We start from the raw sequence: 21,546 nt of genomic DNA, 5'->3' as shown, positions 1-21,546 counted from the left end.
AATAGCAAGAATAGAATAATCATTTTACAGGTCTCCCTATAAACTTCCTTTTTTTGTCAAGGATACTGTGCTTCAGGCTTTAAGTTGCCTCCAAGCTCCTATAGGTAATATTTAACTAGGAAGAAGAGTAAAAATATAGAATGAAGCAGAGAGAAACTCTGGGTAAGCAAGTTATTTAAAGGGTGAATTCACAGCTAGAGAGCCGCATCAATGTCTCCGTGTTATCAAAAATTTAGGAGTCAAGGGCAGAGAGACCACAGGCCAGAAATTTCAAGGAAAGGAAGGAAAGGAATGGGGTACTCAGAGAATGAACAGAAATGACGTTCAAGAGAAGGCAATAAAGAAAGAGGTGAGTAAGAGTGATTTTAAGGAGAAGAAGAGAGGACAAAGGAGGAGGAAGCAGGTTGAGGCCACAACAAGGGAGCAGGGCACAGGTGTGCCGGAAGCCTCCATTTGGGCGCCCCTTCCCTCAGGCCCCGCCCCACTCCTCAGGCCCCGCCCCACTCCTCAGGCCCCGCCCCGGCGCCTCAGGCCCGCCCCATCGGTTCCCTCCAGGTCTTACTCCGCCAGGCTTCGCCGGCGGCTACCGCCGCATCAGGTGACAGCCCGGAAGCTGCCGAAGCGGATGAGGGAAGCGCGGCGGCGGCCCCGGGGGGCGGGGCGGAGCTGCAGCAACCTCGGCCTTTGCCAGGCCCCCTGCGCGGCCCTCATGCGGCGCCCTGGTTGACACCTGAAATCTGCCGATCGCCGTCCTCCTGGGGACCGCGGGGTCGCCCGGCCCGCCGCCCTCGGCGGTTGAAGTCGTCGTCGTGCGGGCCCACGGCGGCTGCCCATGGAGAAGGCCGGGCGGGGCGGCGATGGCGCCCCCCGGGGGCCGGTGCTGCACATCGTGGTGGTCGGCTTTCATCACAAGAAGGGCTGCCAGGTGAGGAAGGAGTCCGCTCCCGCTCCCCGCCGCGCGGCGCGGTCCTCCCTCCAGCGCCCTCGGCCCGTCGCCTCTGAGCTCGGCTCCTCTGCCCAGCTCCTCGCACTCGCCCCGGCTGCAGCCCGTCCCCACACTCCCTGCTGTCTCCTTCCCTGCACGTTGCATTTCGAGCAGCGGAGGAGCTGTGTGTCGGTATGTTGGGGTTGGTAGGTGTTGAGGTTCTTTAGTGGAGTGGGAGGCAGGAATCGAAGATCCGCCCCGCTCTCTTCCCGGTCTGTTATTGTCTCTACTGACCCTTGGGATGTCCACCTATATAACCGGAGCCTTTAGAAAAATTCAGCACTTGGACTGCGTTTTCAAGGTAATTGAGCTCGGTGGGCTTCCACACCAACGCCTCCGGTTGGTGGAAGCACATGGGGCGCGGTGGGAAAACCAACTTCCTTTGTTTATCTTTGGAAGCCCTAGAATCCGTCGCGTTAGGGTGGTGTATGGACTCCGCCCCGCCCCCCTCCCATTCGGCCCTGGTTTGGCTACTTGATCTCGTCCAGATCTTGTTTTTTGGTGAGATAGTGACCTCCAGCTCAATTGCAGTAAGAGAAAGTGTATTTACGGAGCAAAGAAACGCGCAAATAACAAAGTCGTTTTTAAGCTCCTTCACTGAAACGGTACAGGGAACAATGGCACATTTGCAGCCTACGTATTGAAGGCAAGGGGACAAAATAGAAACAGGATTATTTAATGAGAGTAAATACTGGAAGGCAATCATGTCATAATGTGCTAGTGAAGAGAAAATTGAAATGCTTAAAATATTAAAAATACCCGTTGCTACCACTAGGTAATGTAGCATTTCGTTTCTGGCATTTCACAGCAAATGTAACATTTTAGAAGACTTTTACTGGCGAAATTTAAGTTCGTTAGAGGATGATAACAGAGAAGCGATGAAAGACGTGAAAAGATGGTTGTGTTTGTATGTGTTTTAAAGACTGCTTAAGTTTAAAATATCATATCAAAACCCTTGTCCCTCTGGTAAAAATGACATAAAAAGATACCAAGAAGGAAGTGGCATTATTCAGTATGACATTAAAAAATTCCAAGCAGCCGTAGAATATGTAAGTTTTTTTAGTGTGGCCCGGTATTTAGAGGTGAGAGAATAGATACTTGAGTTTGCATCATGGCATGCAAACACAGTGTTCATCATCATTAGATTTTTAATACTTTAAAATTCACATCTTTGATCTTAATTGTTGCTTTATAACTAACTTTGGATAAGGGTGAAGTAACTGAAGCTTGGAAGAAGTAAAAGGATCTTGCTGAGGTCACACTGCAAAACAGCACTGCACTCAGACAGAACTGCGTTGGCACCATATGTGTGCATTCAGCTGAGCCCTGTGGCATTTAGGTTTCTTTTAGGGTGAATTAAGAAGTGGGGGCCCACTTCCCAGCCAAACTGAAAGGAACTTTTAAAGACAAAAAAGAAGGAAATATCGGTAGAAGACAGAATAAAATCTTTTAAATTGTGCTGTCATCTAAAATCAAGCTTTATCTGTTTTATGCCTGTTTAATTAGCAAAAGTAATAGAATTTATATTTCCAGAAAGGAAAAGTTATTTACTTTAGAAAACAAAATGCTGCTTAGACATTAAAGAAAACTGAACAACAGATTGTAAGATGAAAAGAGGCACTTTAGGCTGAAGTATACCACCCTGGCATTTCCCTGGGTTTACATTTGCCTGGGTTTCGGTTTCAGCATTGAGGCAGAGGTGATGGATGACTGGTTTTGTAAAATGAACACTATGCTGGGAGTCAGACCTGGATAACAATCAGCAAGTCCAAATTGCTTAATGTTTCTGTACATCATTTTCCTCTACCAGAATTCTTCATGGGAATTTTAGACGTGGCAGGGATTTGCAGGTGAGTAAACTGAAACCCAGAAAGGTTAAGTGACTTAAGCATACTTACACAGCTCATTTGGAGCTATCTGGAAAACCAGAGCTGGAAAATAATAGTTAACAGCGGTAAAAATTGATTTCATTCAGAAAAGCTATTGTGATAGGGGAGAAGAGACCTCAGTATAGAACTGGGCTCGATCATGAATACAATGAGGAAAATGAGAATTTATAGCCAAGTTGCAGAGTCAGGGTCAGAGGGAAAATTACTGCGTGGGATGGGAGGAAAGGGAGGTTTCTAGCTAAACCTGACAGGATTCTTGCTAAAATTAGACAATGCAGAGACAAAATTAGTCTATCAGGTATTTCAGAGGCTCTCATTATGTAAGATTTCCTGCAGGATGTGTTAAGCAGCCACCTTAGTCTGCATTTTAAGATCTTCCTTCCAGGTGTAAAAGACTAAAAAGTGCAAGGCTGGTTGAATTGGGACTGCCTTTGGATTGGTTTGGATTGCCTGAGGGTGTTTTCTTTTTTTTTTCTTTTTTTTTTTATTGTTAGTTTCAGGTGTACAAAACAATGCAATAGTTACCCTTTTCACCCTCACAAAGTAACAACCCCCCTCCCCCCATCTATTGCCCTCCCACCCCCGATATCATGCTTATCTATTACAATTCCATTGAATCCGTTCCCGCACTCTACTCCATGTCCCGAGGTCTGAGGGTGTTTTCTTAGACGGGTTGTTCAAGTGTTCCAAATACTGCAGGTCAGGATGATCACCACTTCTCTCCATGCATGGAGATTATTCAGTGAAAATTCCCATACTTGGTTGTAATTTGTAATTTTTAGATTCGAGGGACCGAATGAAACCTTTGTTTAAAAGTAATGCCTTTCTTTCAGCCGCCTGCTGGGTAGCTTTGCCTAGGGGAATGTACTCAGCCTTTGGAGACTCTGGTTACTAAAGCTGCTTGGTGTCTAGTGCTGTGATAAAGGAGCCAGGTCGATTCACGTGGACCGCAAGGTCCAAGTCAGCTTCTACTTCAGCTGTGTGAAGATCCCCACGCTAGGCGTGTGCCTTCATCTTGTTTCCTACGTTTTTCCACCTTTGAGGCCTTCACATGTATTTTAATGAAAAATTCCTTCACTTAAATTTAAGGGAACATCGAATAGCTTTATCACTTGATCATTTTTTCTCTTTTATTTGTGGAAATCTGTGGGAGTGAATTCTTCTGTATATGACATGTTAGCTTCTAGTGGTGATTATTCTAGTTGATTGATATAGTTAACACTTAGAACATTTTGAGTTTAAGTGCTACCATGACATTTAAAATAGTTGAGATATTTATCCATTCCAACTCCTTTCCTAAAGTTTTGGTTTTAAGTTAACATTTGGAAAAGGACCTTTCTTCTTTAAAAACTCACCTGCAATTAGACTCTGACATGAGATAATTTATGGGCACCTTCTGTCCACTAGTTTGTTTGTTTTAGATTGTGTATTCCAGAATTTTGTTTGTTCTTTGCTTTGTTGAAGTAAATATATAAACTGTATTTGTCAGATTAGTGTAACTTTTGGCAAAATTATACAGTGAAAAGCATATGAATTCAACTTTTTGGTTCTTTTGTAGATGGAACTTTTTTTTAACACTCCAATTAACAGGGAATAGTTATTTTCCAAAGTGATGTCATAAAAACTTGGAATTATTACTTGATTTTTGACCACTGTTCTGATTTTTTTCTGTTCGTGGTTTTATGTGCATAGCTAGCAATTTTATTAATTCTTGAATAAACTGGTTTTACCAGACTGAACTTCTTAGAAAAATAGAATTATAAAAGAACTAGAACTCATGTTTACACTGGTTCCAACAGTGAATAAAGCCACTAGAAGCAGTGAAGAGAACAGTGTATTTTGCTGTTGGTCTGTGTGGGCCAATCACGGGGACATCTCCATGGGTTGCAGGGTGATAGTGTCAAGCCCTGAGCCACTCAGGTTTTGGTGACAGATGGCTGGTGACAAACATGTAGCTTTGGCACCTGTTATTTGATGGAATCCTGTGGTGACCATGATAAAACATGGAGGAGGTACTGTTTGTGATTCTTGGAACAGAAAGAACAAACTTCGGAGAGTTAGAAGTTAGAGAAGAATGATGTCTGGAGATTTTTTTTAGCTCAGAGAAACTCCTGAAACAGGATTGCATTTTCTGGCCTTCCTCAGCACTTTTATCTTGAACTTTAATATTTTGGTGGAGGTTTTTTCCTGATATTAGCCGTGCTTTTCATATACTGAAATGACAAAAACTCTCTGACTTTTGCAGGGTTTAGAGCAATGGAATAGTTTTCATGTAGGCCTTGGCATCCCGTCTAAACAGAGTAGGTGTCAACTTAGATAATGGAAATTTAGAAATATCAGGAAGGTTCCTGTGTCCTCTTATATTCCCTCCAGGAAGCTAGAGTGCCTCAATTTCTTTCCCTGGCTTAAGTCTTCATCCCTAATAAAATCCTTATGCATCATGGGTGAGTAACCCTTTCCATGTTGTCAGTGTGATTCAGATCCTTGGCCGAGCACAGATTTTGCTAGTAAAGGGAAGACTGCAGAAGGACCTTGGCCTACTAGGGATGAGCACTACAAGAGGAAAGTGAAGACATATCAGGAGAGGAGTCATTATGTACTTAATAATTTTGAGAAAGATTGGTCCTATTGTATTCTTTGGTTAAGATGACATCAAATAAAAAACTCAGTTTCTCCCTAGGAGGTTTTTAGAGAATGTCATTTAAATTGATGGTTTTTTTTGATAATTTTGAGTCATATTCCAGCTGTTTCAAAAAATAACATTTCTTATGATCAGACGTAATATGTACTTACGGTAGTAGGAAAGTGAGAAACTATAGAGGCAAAAAGAAGAAAACTAGCGCTTAAAATCTTGTATCCTAGAGAAATCTATTCTTAACATTTTGATGAATATCCCTCCAGTTCTCCAGTTATTTTTTTATGACTATACATAACTTTTTCCAAAAACATATACTGTAATCAAGTTTTATTACCTGCCTTTTTATGTAACAGTATGCCATTAATATCTTTCCATATTAATAAATGTTGAATTATAACATTTAAAGTAGCTAAATAATATTCTGTAGAAATATTTATTTAACTGGTCTCTTTTTCATACACTTAGTTGGCTTTCCAATTATTGCTATTTTGAGTAATGCTGCAAAGGCATCCTTGTGGCTAAATGTTTGCACCATTTTTCATGTTAAGCCATCTTTTTCTTGATGGAGATTTTTGTTGAAATGGATTTTGAAAAAGAATATGCTGAACACAATTTAGGTTAGTCTGGATGATGGCTGCCTTCATAACAAATGTCACTCGGACTGTGGCTTTCTCCGTTTATTTTAACATAGAGTGTTTCACATACGCCTCTGATTCAACTGGGCTTTTGATAGTCAGAGGATGATGACAGAGCAGTTAGCAGTTATTTCTCAGTGTTGACCCAAAGCATAGCGTTGTAGCTTTTAGCTTCCCGTCTCTGTTTTCTCGTTGGTTGCTGCTTTTTCTATGGACTGGGAGACCACATCTACTCAATGTATTAGAACAGTGTATGAAATAAAATGACTTAGTCCTAAGGCTTTGAAACGCAGGAAAACACTGCTTACCTTTACTGGTTTATTATAGAGGATCTAACTCTGCAACAGCCAAATGGGAGAGATGTGTAGGGGGCTTCCATGCCCTCTCTGGGCACACCACCCTCCCAGCACCTCAGTGCTTTGCCAAACTGGAAACTCCCTGAACCCAATAATGGAGGGGTTTTTATGGAGGTTTCATTATATAGACACAATTGATTAAATTGTATAGCCACTAGTGATTGAACTCAGTGGACTTCCAGGGAGGTCAAAGCTTGGTGTTTCTGGTGACTAGACCCCATCCTGAAGCTATTAAGCACCCTCCCTCCCGACCCCCAGCAAGAGTTACCTCATTAGCATAAATCCAGGTAGGGTTGAAAGGAACTTGTTATGAATAACAAAAGATGCTCCCATCTCTGGGAAATTACAAGAGTTTTAGGAGCTATGTACCAGGACCAGGGACAAAGATCAAATACAGAGGGCTCCAAAAAAATGTATATACATTTTAAGAAAGAAAAAAACTATTAAAATTGTATTACTCAATATATACTGATAAAAAAATGATGAATGCAAGTCACGTTTGACTTCTGCAATTACAAGAGGTGCTCTTAAGTGGTTCCCGTCAGCATCCAGATACTTCTGATTACGGTGAACTACTGCTTGAGCAACGTTGACCACAGTGTCCGCTTGTATACATTTTTTGGCACCCCTGGTATGTTACTAATGCAATACAAATTCCTGTGTAAATATATATACACATATATGTATATTTTAAAAACTTTATCGGGGAACAGTGTGTTTTTTCCAGCACCCATCAGCTCCAAGTCAAGTCGTTTTCAATCTAGTTGTGGAGGGTGCAGCTGAGTTCCAAGTCCAGTCGTTGTTGTCTTCAATCTAGTGGAGGGCGCTCATTGGTCCATGTGGGAATCGAACCGGCAACCTTATTGTTACGAGCACCACACTCTACCCACCTGAGCCAACCGGCCACCCCTGCTTAAATATATTTTGAAAGGAAAGTAAACATAAATCGCCTAGAACTTCAAAGTCATGTGATAACCCAAGTCCCATGTATTTAATTGTGCCTTCCTCACCAAAAGTCTTATTTGAAATAACAAAAAATGTTAGAAGCACAAAGAACATATTAAAAACCTGGAGAATGCCAGAAACTGGGGGCACATACTAAAAACTTTGTTCTTTCAACAAGACAGAGTGTTCGAGAGACTTCATGGGATTTCCATTGATCAATTTGCAATCTTAAAAAAAATAACCTGAAATGTTGGTTAATGCCCTCTCACCCCCTGCCAACCTCCCATCAAAACCATAAACTAAAAGCTACAAGTATTGGGAGCAGGGAAGCAAAATGATAGGAAGCAAACGTAGATCTTGGCTCAACTTCCCAGGCTCCTTTGTGGGACCTCTCCACTCAGTTCAGGGGGATGTTGGTTTTCCTCAGGGCTCCATGGCTTCAGGTACTGTGTATTTGGTGACAACTCCCAAATGTAATTGTCCAATCCTGCCACCTCCGCCACTACCCTCTACCCTCTTATGCACATTAAAATGTAACAACCTTTAAAGCAGAAAGGGGGAAAGGCTTACAAATCTTTCTTCCTTTTACTCCTTTTTTCCTTTTCCCCTTCTCTATTATAGGTTTGCAGATAATGTCAAATGGCATCAACAAGTGTGGCTTATCCTTCCTTCTGTCCTTCAGTGTTTAACAGCGTTTTTGCCTTTCATGATAAAATGCTCTGTTTGATCACCAACCTTGTGGCTAACTTTCCTTAACCATTTTAGGTTGAATTCTCTTACCCGCCCCTGATTCCAGGCGATGGACACGACAGTCACACTTTACCTGAAGAGTGGAAGTATTTGCCCTTCCTTGCCTTACCAGATGGCGCACACAATTACCAGGAAGGTATGTAAATAGACAGTGGAGCAAGTTTGTTTAATTTGCCGAGACGTCTTAGATTCTAAGTACTTTGATACATGAAAGGCCTTTGGCCTACTGTGACTATTTGTACAATATTTAAATGCTTATTGGGAGATGACCAGTCATGCACTAGAGCATCTCCAGCAGCATGCCAGGCTTATATTGGTGATGGTTGGTGAACCTTCGCCAGTCTTGCCAGGACCCTGGCCAAAGTAAGTGATTATCAGCCAGATTAGGACGTTTGCTACTGGTAGCACTTGCTGCATTTCTACTTCAGACTCCTCTGAGGCAAACTAAAGGGTTTACCTGCACCAGCTGCAGGTTAATTGAGGCTCCGCCTGCAAACTCCGGTGCCCTCCTGGAAGCAGCTGGTATTGCTTCTCCACCCCTGGAGCCATTGTCATCACAGTGCTCTAAAAGCCTGCGTGCCAGCTGTAGAGCATGAGTGCCCTCAGCGAAGGCAATGCTGTGAAGTTAGTACTGAGCCTCCGGCCCGCCTATCAAAGGGCTTTGACTGGCCTGGTGAAGGACTTCATTCTATCACGTGTCAGAGGCTCTGCCAAAACACCAGGCTGAACTTGGTTTGATCACCTGTTTTCCTAATGTTTACTAATTTTTGATGAAATGAAGCACATGTTACTGTGTAGGTTAACAACATTTAAATATAGTATTTTAACCTCACAAATGTTTTTATCCTAACTTGTTTATTATGAAAGCTTTTAAACATACACAAAAGTTGAAAGAATAGTATTGTGAATATTCTTCAACCGTTCATTATATTTGTGTATGTGTACAGTTTTGCCTGGACTATTTAAAAGTCAGCTGTAAATACATGACACTTACCTCTTACTAATACATCAGTACGCATCCCCTAAGAAGACTGATTATTCCTGGGGTAACTTTTACAATATCATTATCACAGCTAAGAGTTTTATCAGAAATTCCCTAATACTATCTAATATCTAGTCTGTGTTCACATTTCCCCATGGTCCCAGGAATTTCTTGGATCTATTCAAGATTCATATATTGCCCTTGGTTTTTACGATTCTCTACTTTCTTTTTAATCTGGTGTAATCCTATATCGATGAAGTATTTTCTGAGGTAAGTGATCATAGTCTGAATTTGACCTGTTAAAATTCAGCCTTTTGTGTTGAGTGAAAGGAACTGTAAGAAACCAGTGGTTGTGATGTGTTCCTTGTTACATTATCGTTTTTGTTTTAATGACTGCATTATAATAACTTTAAATGTCATTCTTTATTAATAAGGGTAACCCACTCTGGTATTTCCATTTTTCTGTGTATCTCTTAGATACTGTGTTTTTTCACTTGCCACCCAGAAATGGAAATGGAGCCACAGTATATGGCATCTCTTGCTATCGACAAATTGAAGCTAAGGTACGATAGTTACAATGAACAACAAAAAACACTCGAAAATTTTTTTCTTATGGGTTGACCACTTAAAATGTAAAATAATGGGGAGGGCCGGTCTGTGAGCGGCCGTCCAGAAGCCGGCGACTGATCGGCCTCGCCCAGGAAGAGCGCAATGATGGTGCCAACTTGGGCCAGTGAAGCAACGTCCTCCACAACTAGACTGAGGAACAAAAGGACAGCAACTTGTCTGTTCCCCTTCCCCCAATTCCCCAGTAAAAATTAAAAAATCTTAAAAAAGAAAAATAAAATAAAATAATGGGGAAATACATGGTCTTTTTTGTGTGCATTGTACCTGTGATATTATTTTAAATTTTTATTAAACAGTTCATCTCTGGAGAGACAAGCCGTTTTTATCATCTCTTACACTATCTCCTTCTCACCAGGAATAGTGGTCTCTGGAAGCTGAACCAAGGATGGTTGCTTTGTATTATGAGTGTGGCAACTTACACATAAAATGTATCCTCCATCAGACTGTAAAGTCCTCCATAGCAGCAACTGTCTCTGGCTGTTCTATTCCCACTGCCTCCCAGATTCCAGCATGTAGTGCTCTGGCCGACTGACACTTATTCATTCAATAAATACTTTCTGAGCTTGTCAGTAAATACTTTTTGAATTGAATTAACTAAATGCAAGAAATATTTTCTGTCTAATTGCTATTTTTATGTTGGAAAAGAAAGATTTGTAAATATTTCTAATACTGGCTATTTGTTTGTAATAGGCATTGAAAGTACGGCAAGCAGACGTCACCCGAGAGACGGTTCAGAAAAGTGTCTGTGTTCTAAGCAAGCTGGTAAGAGACCACATACACGTTCCTGTGTTTGTTAAACATTCATGGCAGAACTTATTTGAGGGCAAGGCATTATCAGAATGAGGAGAGATTTATGAAAACAAAATATTAAAGTTCATCAGCGGGTCATTATTTATGCTTTCGCAGCTCCTGTTTCTCTTTGCCTTCAAGCGATTTTACTCTCATTTGCTTATCTACCCAAAACTAGATAAGAGGAAGGACACGTAACAGATAGGTTTTGAGGAAGGAGGTTGACACTTGACCAAAATGAGGTAGTTCATATATTTCATTTATCCATTTTGGGGTTTATTTTCAAGACTTTGAATAAATAATATTTTACTGAAATTCAAAATATTATGATTATATTCAGATTTTACTAATGATAAAAGAAGTACATGACTCTTTTACATTGAAAAAAATTCTAAAATCCTTTACTTAATCTTTAGAAACTTAAAGTGTCAGAGGGAAGGAAGTGACATAATCTTTCTATCACAATACTTGAAAGTTGTTTCTTCTACAAACAAGTTGATCAGATGCAAGTGTATAGTCATTGTAACTTTATTTAAAAAAAGAAATATATGACATTTCTTATTTTTCATAGCTTTCTTCATTAAATCATTTGTGATGTTCCATTGTTATTGCTAATAAGATAATAACACCTTTCCCAGTGACACCAAATGCCTAATTCTACATGTACTATATAGTACCCCAAGCCCCCTTGTGGGGAAAAATCCATATCTCTACCACATTAGGTATCATAGATCTATATCATTAATGAATACAAATGTTTCTGCAGTTAACCTAAACCAAACTTCAGACTTTTTCATTAGCCTAGTCACCAAATATATTTAGGTTTTAATGATTTCTTCTGCAGTTGTCAAATTTCTTATATCCAGAGACAATTTAAACATACAATAGTTTGCTTAATATAAGTTGAGTTTTGCAAAATAGGATTTTTTTGGCTTTTATTACAAAGCTTAAAAAAATACAAAATCCTAAATAATAATAATTTAATTCTGTGGGCTTAATAATAAGATTTTGAGGATCAGGATATTTCTTCCAAGACAGTAATTTTAGATATAGGGCAAGAACAGTCTCCTAGCAAAGGCAAGGTTATAAAGGACCCCTATATCAGAAAATTGGTAGATTGCTAATCTGATCCCTGTTTAGTTTCTAGAAGGGTACATCGGTGAATTACTTTTTTTCTACTGGACCAGATGACCAAAGAAAAGAAAGCATAGGAGTACTAGATATTAAAGCAAATGCAACATGTTTTACTGAGCAAGCATTCTTGAAAGAACAATTATAACAATAATAAATGCCATATATTGAATGCCTAAATGTCAGGTATGAATTCTATACCAGACATTTTAGATATAATTGTCATTTTAATCCTCATAACAACAGTGAGATATAAGTATTTACTGTTCTCATTTTACAAATACACTTCAGAGAAAAACTGTCTAAACTTTCATAGACATGGAACTACTAAGTGATAAAATTAGAGTGAAAATCCAGTTTTATCTGGATTTATCATAGGGGATGGGGAAAGCTAGCTCACACAAAAAGGTTTGGTGGTTCATCGTGCATTGCAGCCTATATATTAAAATATACAAACTTGATAGATACAAACATAGATGGTAACATATTAACAGGGATATTGGGGAAAAATTAATTGCAGTATTACTTGTTTAAACTAATTAGAATATGTGTGTGTTTGTGTGTGTGTGTGTGTGTGTGCAGCATTGGTCTGCATCCTAAAAAGGACATAGAAATCAGAAAACATCTAGAAAAGAAGACTAAGAATAAAAGGATAGAAATGGTGGAAGAAGGTCTTAAATAGGAAAAATAAGAACTAAGGAATAACTGTTCAAGTATGCAAAAGAGTACTATGATAGGGCACAGACTGGTGGTTCTAAGCTTCCACAGAGGACAAAAAAGGGGAATAAACTTAAGTTTGATTGTGAATGTTGAACTAGATGTAAGAATCGGCTGCTATAAGGATGATTACATGTCTCCACCAGCCAGCAGGACAGTGTGCAGTATTAGAATGTGTTTTAAATTGTGATAATCATAGCTAATGTTTAAGTGCTTTCTGTGTGCTGGATACTCTAAGTACTTTTCCCTGTGTTATTTCATTCTGAAAACAACTCTGTATGACATCCTTTGTTTTCATAAACCTGTGTTCACATCAGCAAGCAGGTGTGGAGAGGTAAAGTGCCCAGAGTCATGCAGCTGAGTGAAGGAGCAGACCCAGGTCTGTGCTCACCTCTCAACCCCTTACTCTGTGTGCCAAGCACTTTTCAGCTGCAGCCAGAGAGCTAGAGCAAGTGACTTCATGGTTTTCAGCTGTGAATAATAAGACACTAAAGTTGAATTACTTTTTTCTTCCTGTTTTCTTCTAGTTAAAAGAGATTGAGGGGCGTTTGTTACTATTATCAAACTAATGGTGATTTCTCTCTTTTTTTTTTTTCTTTAAGCCTCTCTATGGCCTACTTCAAGCAAAACTTCAACTCATTACACATGCATATTTTGAAGAGAAGGATTTTTCCCAAATTTCCATTCTAAAGGTAACTTTATACCTTGCTATAGATGTCTTTGGCTGAAGACAGATTCATGAAACAAGTAAATCTCATCAGTAATGCTGTGAAAGATAATCATTTATTAGCTTAAGAAAGACATTCTTCTTTGAAAATAACATCAAGGGCCAGGATTCTGCCCAAAATGTACAGTTTGTACTTATTACATTTAACCAAACTGTCTTTTATTAGGAAATAATGCCTGCAACTGGCTATAACTAACATAAACATTTCTATTAACAGATAGGAGCCCTTTTGCTATGGCATGCTTCTTTAAGTTTGCTTATCTTCTTAATACACTGCACAGCATGTTTATATATCAGGCCTCTGGTTCCTAACACTCATAGCAAAAAACAAACAAAAAAACAAACAAAGAAACAAAAAAACTACATGGCTGTTTCACTGAAGATGGATAACATGTTTTTCTCAAGGCTGCCATGAATATATAGAATGTGAATCTCTCCTGGATTCTAGCGAGAGTAGGACAGTTAGGTATTTAGCAAGGAAGTAGAGGGAATTTATCCCAGGAATCCGTACCACCATGTGAGTGCGTCAAGGACTAAAATGTAGAAGAAACAGATGGAGTGCTGAGAACTGGCAGGGTTTCAGAGAGACCTTGATTGTTTCTAAATTTAGGGCCTAGCAACACCAACTGCCTCAATTAAAGAACCAGTTTTTTGCTGATCATCGTATTCAGTGTCTACAATGATAGTAAAATGTCTAAACTGAGTCTATATCTTACAGGAGCTTTATGAACATATGAATAGTTCCTTGGGAGGAACTTCTTTAGAAGGATCCCAAGTATACCTTGGTAAGTAGCTTTTTTACAAGTCAGAAGAAATGCCCACATTTCTTTTTGTTTGGCACACAGAGTTGCATGTAACACTTCATGATCAAAATTACATTTCTACATGGGATCAAATTCTTCAACGTTTGATGCTGCTGCTTCCTTAAATATCCTCTTAGTCAGCATTCCTGTTGGCAGGTTATAACTTACTTGTGCCAATAGTCACAGTTATTATGGTATAAAGCAATTCTGCTTTTCAGAGTGAAGACGGAAGTTTTTTCTTTTCGTTACAGTAATGCCGACCAGGTCAATTCCCTCTTAACAGAGGGGGAGAGCAAGAGAGAGACCTGCTCAGCTCTTTACTAGTCTAACATTTTTCAAGTGTGGGGTTCTGTTAAATTTATACTATTTTGACAACCCAGAATACACATTGGTGTCCAAGGTACGCAATAAATATCCTTTTCATGATTAAAAAAAAGCTTTAATCCCATGGTGGTTTATGCTTCTTCAGTTCCTATTTTAGCGAGAAGTATCCAAGCTGGTAGTCCATTTTTGCAACCTGTGTGCTACCTAAGCTGGTTACAAACCTCCTAGTCTGAGGACATATGTTTTTCTAAATTATTTTCTCTTGTCCTATGGCCAATGACCAGAGAAGACATTGATCAGAAATAATAGCCTACGGAATGTAGCAACCAAAATCCGTGTTTAAATAATTGATTGCCATGTAGTGTAAGCTTCATAATTTCTAGGTTTGTATAATTTATAAGATGTTTGTAGAATGGGGAGAAGGTGTCAGAGCTGCACTGACCAAAACAGCAGTCACTAGTCACATGTGACTATTTACATTTAGATTCAAATTAATAAAAAATGAAATAGTTTGTCAGTCACACTTGCTACATTTCAAGTGTTCAGTAGTTATGTGGCTACTGTATTAGCACAGATTTAGGACATTTCCATCAACATAGAAAGTTCTACTGGACAGTGCTGTGTTTGACTATTAATTGTAATTTGATAAATTCTGAGTACATGTGTACATAATCAAATACTCCATAAATATTTTAATATTTGCATATTCCTGCTTGGTTTTTTTTACCTGCCTTCCCTTTGAGGGGGGAAAAAAACTTTCTTGGACAAAAACAGTAGATTTTCATTACAGATTAGCTTTTTTTGTTACCATTGTAGGTCTGTCTCCTAGAGATCTTGTGCTTCATTTTCGAAACAAGGTATGAAACCTTATTTAATTTATAATGTACTAAAGTTGTGTTCCTTTAACTGGGCACATTCCATGTGCTACGTGGTCAAATGCAGACTGTGGCATAACCATGTTAGTTCTTTCTTCTAAGAGCTCTCAGAATAAAGATCCAGAGTCAAATGTGTCGGTAGTGTTTGTATGATAGAAATTTCTAAAAGTATACAAATGCCGCCTGTTTATTTTTGTGTCGCATAGGATATTTTTTTCTATTGACGTTGTAATTTCAGCTATCATGAAATTAGAGTGGAAAGAAACATGTTGTAATCTTGCAGAATATTTTTATGTGCTGCCCTGTGTGTGGAACATTTTCCAGTAAAGCATCTGTACTTATGCCTTCTGATCTTTATTACTAAAGCATATGTTGATTAGGGCATCATGCACTCATCATTCATTTAACAAGCAGTTACTGAGTATCTGCTATGCGCATGCTTTGGACATATTCAGAAATAATTGAATAGTCCCTGCCCTTTAAGGAGCTTGGCAATATTTCAAACAAAAATGGCACAACTTCCAAAAAGCACATTTTGTTAGAGATTTAAGTGATTCTAACATTTTTTTTTTTTTAAGATCTTATTGGGGAATTGGGGGAGGGGAACAGCGTTGGGGAATCGGGGAAGGGGAACAGACAAGTTGCTGTCCTTTTGTTCTTCAGTCTAGTTGTGGAGGACATCACTTCACTGGCCCATGTTGGTATTATGATTACTGTGCTCTTCTCGGGTGAGGCAGTCAGTCGCTGGCCATTGGACAACAGCTCACACCGGCTGCCAGCCACTCATGGTAGCTTACGGCAGCCCACTGCAGCCTACACCGTCGCCAGCAACTCATGGCAGCCCAGCTCCAGGTCGAGCTGTTGTTCACCATCTTAGCTGTAGAGGGCGCAGCATCACTGGCCCTCATGTGGGATTCGAACCGGGGCCCTGCTTCTCAGAGCTGGTGTCCCAAGCCAACTCTTAACCAAGGAGCCACTCGGCTGGCCCAATTCTCACAATTTTTAAAGGACACAGATAATATTTAATTTCTCAGTATGCGTTCATAGTTTTCAGTGTATTCTTAAAGCAGTTATTTAATATTTTTGATTAAATGATATATAGTTATGTTAGAAGAGGGGAAAGTCAAATAGGCTCGTGTTTCTTGTTTTAATATAATATTTCCTTTTTTTTTCTTCAGGTCTTAATTCTGTTTAAACTAATTCTTCTTGAAAAAAAGGTGAGATTTGAAGGGATGGAATATTTAGCATTGACATTTCTTAAATACTATATAAAATTAAACCTAATGATATAGTATAAATTAACTTTTTTGCCTATCACATTATGGTGAGCTAAAGCACACATTCTTGTTCATTATAATAGAAGTATAATTTCAGGCAATCTTTTCCGGGGGCAGTTTGTCAGCATTCAGTTATCAGAATGGTTTTGATATAGGTAACAGAAAACCCAATTTAAACTGACTTAAATAATAAGGAAATGTATTGGTGCTGTCCGCAGCCTGGCTTTGTCCTAAGCCTGGTTTCCCTTATAGGGTAGGATAACTGTCAACAATAATTGGGTTATGTACTTGCTCAGTTATAACTGGTGGTAGAGAGAGTACCTCTTCCCAAACCATTTAATAAGAATTTCTCTTCCGTTTGTTTGGGGCCTGTGAGGCCATATGCCTACCCAGAAACAGTAACTGTTCCCAACGAAATGCCTGTACTGATTGGTTTATACTTGGATTCCAGACCACTCTCCTAGTACAAAGGGATGGGACTGCCATGATTTTAGACCAAAGATTTGTGTCGGGGATTTTAAACCAATGGTCTACAAACTAGGCCCCAGGATCCAATTTGGCCCACCGAGCTATTTTTATAGATAAAGTTTTATTGGAACAGAGTTACACCCATTCATCCACTTATTATTTATGGCTGCTTTTGCACTACAGTGGCAGAGTTCAGTAGTGCAACAGAAGCCATAGGCCAGCAAAGGAAAAACACTTAACTATCTGACCCTTTATAGAAAAAGTTTGCTGACCTCTGGTTTAGAGTAATCAAGAGGCATCCTTGTATCTGGGTGGCGCCAGATTTATGAACCATATTACTGTGCTCGGTGGAATAGGGGTGGAATGGATATCAGAGGGTCAACCATTCACAATATCCAATATGACTCATTACCTTAAAAATGTTTATCCTTTGGCCCAGACATTCTCCTCTTAGAGATTTATTTTCCAGAATTAATCTGAGTTGGACACAAAGCTCTATCTAAGAGATTCTATCACAGAATCATTTTTAATAATGAATTATCAGTGAATAAGTCATGATTTATCTTGTATATTGTGTATAATCCCAAACACCAAAGAAGATTTTGAGATTTTTAACTGTTGTAAAGATGTTTCATAACATGTTAAGTGAAAAAGTTTGTCCAACTACATATCAAGCCCATGACCAACTTTATAATTTACCATCTTAATCATTTTTAAGTGTACAGTTTAATGGTGTCAAGTACATTAACATTGTTTGTGCTGTCATCACCCTCCATCCACAAAACTCTCTTCACTGTGCAAAGCTAAAACTCTGTATCCATTAAATAATAACTCCCCATTCTCCCTCTCCCCAGCCCCTAGCAACCACCCTTTTACTTCCTGTCTTTATAACTTTGGCTACTCTAAGTTCCTCATGTAAGTGGAATCATACTGTATTTATCTTTTTTGACTGGCTTATTTCACTTGGTTCATCCATGTCATAGCATTGTATCAGAATTTACTTCCTTTTTAAGGCTGAATTATATTCCATTGTTTGTACACACCACTTGTTTACCCATGCATTTGTTGATGGACGCTTGGGTTGCTCCCACCTTTCCGCCCTCATGAATAATACTGCTGTGAACATGGGTGTACATATATCTCTTCAAGACCCTGCTTTCAGTTTTTTTGCATATATACCCAGAAGTGGTATTGCTGAGTCATATGGTAGTTCCATTTTTAAAATTTTGAAGAACCACTGTACTGTTTTCCATTGTGGCTGTACCACTTGACTTTCCCACCAACAGTGCACAAGGGTTCTTATTTCTCCACATCTTCATCAACACTTATTATTTTCTTGGTTTTGATAGTAGCCATCTTAATAGGTGAGGCAGTATCTCCTGGTTTTGATTTGCATTTTCCTAATGATTAGTAATATTGAGCCCCTTTTCATGTGCTTGTTGGCTATTTGTATATTTTTCTTGGAGAAATCTTTGTTCAGGTCTTTTGCCTATTTTTAAATCAGGTTGTTTGTTTTTAAGTTGTCAATTGTGGGTTTCAGATTGTTTTATTGCAACCCACAATAAAAAAATGTTTTACATTGCAACTTAGAACACACATAGATATACGTGTCTAAAACTAAAGTTTAATAGGGCCTGCTGAGTGGCTCAGTTGGTTAAGAGCTCGCTCAAGAGTGCGAGCTCTGAGCAACAGCGGTTCGATGCCAGCCTGAGCTGAGCTGCAGCTAAGCTGCCAACAGGTGGCAGGATGGCTCAGCTATAAATAAATAAATAAATGGCTCAGCTATAAATAAATAAATAAAATAAAACGAAAGTTTAGCAAAATAATACTTTAACCTATGTACATGCAGTGGCATTTATGATTAAGTAAACTGTATCCAATGTGGCAAATCATGGGTACATTCTTTTTATATTGATTTGATAAAATAAGGACATCCTTTAATGCAACACTTGGTTTCTCTGGACTTGTAAGCTACTCCTTAAATAGGACCAATGTACAAGGAGGAGACAGACAACAGTGGGTGCTCTGCTGTCAGGTAGCAGTTTAGTGTCACTAAATGTTTCACTTGTTTAAAAAGGAAAAAAACTCACCTAAGCACATCCTTGCTTTTTTTTTTTCAAATAATATAATTATTACCCGTGTTAGCTTTAGTGCAGTATCTAACTGAATTCTGTTTCCGATTTTTGTCTCAATTTTTATTATGAAAAATGTCAAACAGAAAAGTTGATAGAACTTTTGCCACTTTTGCATTATATTGCTTTATACTGTATATATTCATTTTTTTCCCCGAATCATAGTTTTAAAGCAATTTGTAGATTGACATCATAGTACTTCATCCCTAAATACTTTAGGATATATTTCTTAAGAATAAGGATATATTCCAACATAACCAAAAAACCATTTTCACATTCAAATAACTTAACATTGATACAATAAATGATTTCTAATATACAGTCCATTTAAAATTTTTCCCAGATGTCATACTGATTTCCTATGAGCTGGGTTTTTTCAGTCTGGGGACCGAGGATCATGTATTGCATTGTTAGCTTTCTTTACTCTGAAACTGTTCTACCACCTCACTCTTTTTTTGTTTTTCATAATATTGGTTTTTTTTTTTTTTTTTTTTTTTTAAGAGTACAGACTAGTTGCATTGTAAAATTAGAATTGTCTGATTGTTTCCTTGTGGCTAGTTTCAGATTTAACTTTTTTGGCAAGAATACTATAGAGGTGGTGGTACATCCTCAGGGCATCACATCAGGAGGCCCAAAACTGTTTGTACTGTTATTGGTGATGTGAAGTTTGATCATTTGATTAATGTGGTGGTTGCCAGATTTCTTCATATTAAGGTACTTGTTTTACCCTTTGCAACTAATAGGTAATCTGTGGGGTGATAAATTTGAATTATATGTGAATATCGTGTTGCCTAACAACCTTTCATAATAGCTTTAGCATCCATTGGTAATTTTTACCCGAATCACAGTGGATGCTTGATGGTTTTCTAATTCTGCCATTAATTCTATACTTATTAGCTGTTATTCTTCTGTAAAAAAGAGATTCTCCTCTCTTTCCCCCTCTTTTTTTTTTTTTTAAATCACTGTGGACTCAGGTTTTCTAATTTGATTTTGATTGAATCCATTTCAGGTTCTCTTTTATATTTCTCCAGTGAATAAATTGGTGGGTGCCCTGATGACCGTGCTATCTCTTTTTCCAGGTAAGAGGGTAGTAGTATGTACTCTTTTTTTTGTTTAACTTGCACCGGAACTTTCAGTGATAAAAAGTTTTCAAGGATAAACTCATTAGGGTTAACAATTCTATTTTAATATGACATTTCCATTTTGGCAATAGGTTTCTTTTATCTGAGACTTTCTTGGGGTTTTTTTATTATTATTATTAGAATGTGTACAAGCATAGCTTATTCAAATTTTTATAGGAGAATTTTATTTAGAACAGAATATACAACTTATTTTCTTCCACCTTATTATAAGCCAAGCTGTTCTCCAATATTTTATGTTTTAGGCATGATTGAGCATGGTCTCAGCGACTGTTCTCAGTATAGACCCCGAAAGAGTATGTCTGATGACGCTGGGCTTCAAGAAAGGAATCCCCCTGCACTTGATTTTGCTTCTGCATCTAACATTCCAAACACCAACTCGGAAACTGTCAAGAAAATGATGACAGGAAACCATGGCGGAGACACTGCTATCAAGACTGAAGGACCTTTGTTCCAAGTAGAAGACGACAGCAACAAAGGACTGGAACTCAGTGATACCAATCAATATTTGAAACCTCCTTCTCGTCCATCTCCAGAGTCTTCAGAAAGTGACTGGGAGACCTTGGATCCGAGTGTCTTAGAGGACCTCACCTTGAAAGAAAGGGAGCAGGTGGGGTCAGAACAGACAAACTCATTTCCAAAGGAGTCGGTGCCCTCAGATAGTCCTCCGATTACTGTACAGCCTCAAGCTCATGTGGGCCAGGCAGTCCTGATACCAGGGCTGATTTCCGGTTTGGAAGAGGACCGGTACGGCATGCCCCTGGCGATCTTCACAAAGGTAAAGCGGAATGTCCTTTTTGAGGCCCTCAAAGATTCTGACAGAATCCTTTCAGAATTTAACCTTTAGTGCTGAACACATTTTCAGTTCTGAAAAGTTTCCTTGAAAACTAAAATACATACCAAACGTAATGCTGTGGCATTTGTGACCACAGTGCAAGGCTATAGGGAATTAATTCAGAGGGTTTGATTGGGACAAGTTTGAAAGCTTAGTAGATAAGAGGTCAGCCATCACTGAATTGGGTCTGTGTTAATCATTCATGTTTATCTTTGAAAAAAAGATGAATTGAGAAAGTCCAGTCTTGATTATACTTAATGAATATATATTAAAATACTACAATTCCAAAAGCTATGATTTAATGAGGAAAAAAATGCTTACATGGCTAACTAAAATATTAGTATATGTTATACATATAATATGGTACTTTGGTTAACTTGCCCTAAAAACTATTTTTTAATCTTTTTATGAAAAACCATTCAAAATGTATTTGTAATTTTTTTTTTAAGATTTTTATTGGGGAATTGGGGGATGGGAACAGCGCTGGGGAATTGGGGGAAGGGGAATAGACAAGTTGCTGTC

The 21,546-nt window shown here is 38.7% G+C and overlaps 1 protein-coding gene across 2 annotated transcripts in view; it reads left to right on the top strand.

Moving 5' to 3' along the window:
- Positions 1-515: 515 nt before the first annotated feature.
- The window catches only part of AVL9 (AVL9 cell migration associated), a 40,113-nt gene continuing 19,082 nt past the window's right edge, over positions 516-21,546 (top strand). Inside the window, exons 1-10 of one of the 2 annotated variants that reach the window (XM_019628821.1) lie at positions 516-925; positions 8,214-8,334; positions 9,658-9,743; positions 10,498-10,569; positions 13,047-13,136; positions 13,890-13,956; positions 15,115-15,155; positions 16,352-16,390; positions 20,060-20,129; positions 20,435-20,967. In XM_019628821.1, the coding sequence (XP_019484366.1) occupies positions 833-925; positions 8,214-8,334; positions 9,658-9,743; positions 10,498-10,569; positions 13,047-13,136; positions 13,890-13,956; positions 15,115-15,155; positions 16,352-16,390; positions 20,060-20,129; positions 20,435-20,967 (1,212 nt within the window). In that variant the 5' untranslated portion in view covers positions 516-832. The remainder of the gene's footprint in view (positions 926-8,213; positions 8,335-9,657; positions 9,744-10,497; positions 10,570-13,046; positions 13,137-13,889; positions 13,957-15,114; positions 15,156-16,351; positions 16,391-20,059; positions 20,130-20,434; positions 20,968-21,546) is intronic. The other variant, XM_019628822.1, reaches the window with a different exon arrangement.

The sequence above is a fragment of the Hipposideros armiger genome, unplaced genomic scaffold (assembly GCF_001890085.2).
Source record: "Hipposideros armiger isolate ML-2016 unplaced genomic scaffold, ASM189008v1 scaffold_809, whole genome shotgun sequence".
Classification (NCBI taxonomy): Eukaryota; Metazoa; Chordata; class Mammalia; order Chiroptera; family Hipposideridae; genus Hipposideros; species Hipposideros armiger.
This window is presented reverse-complemented; position numbering and strand designations above follow the sequence as displayed.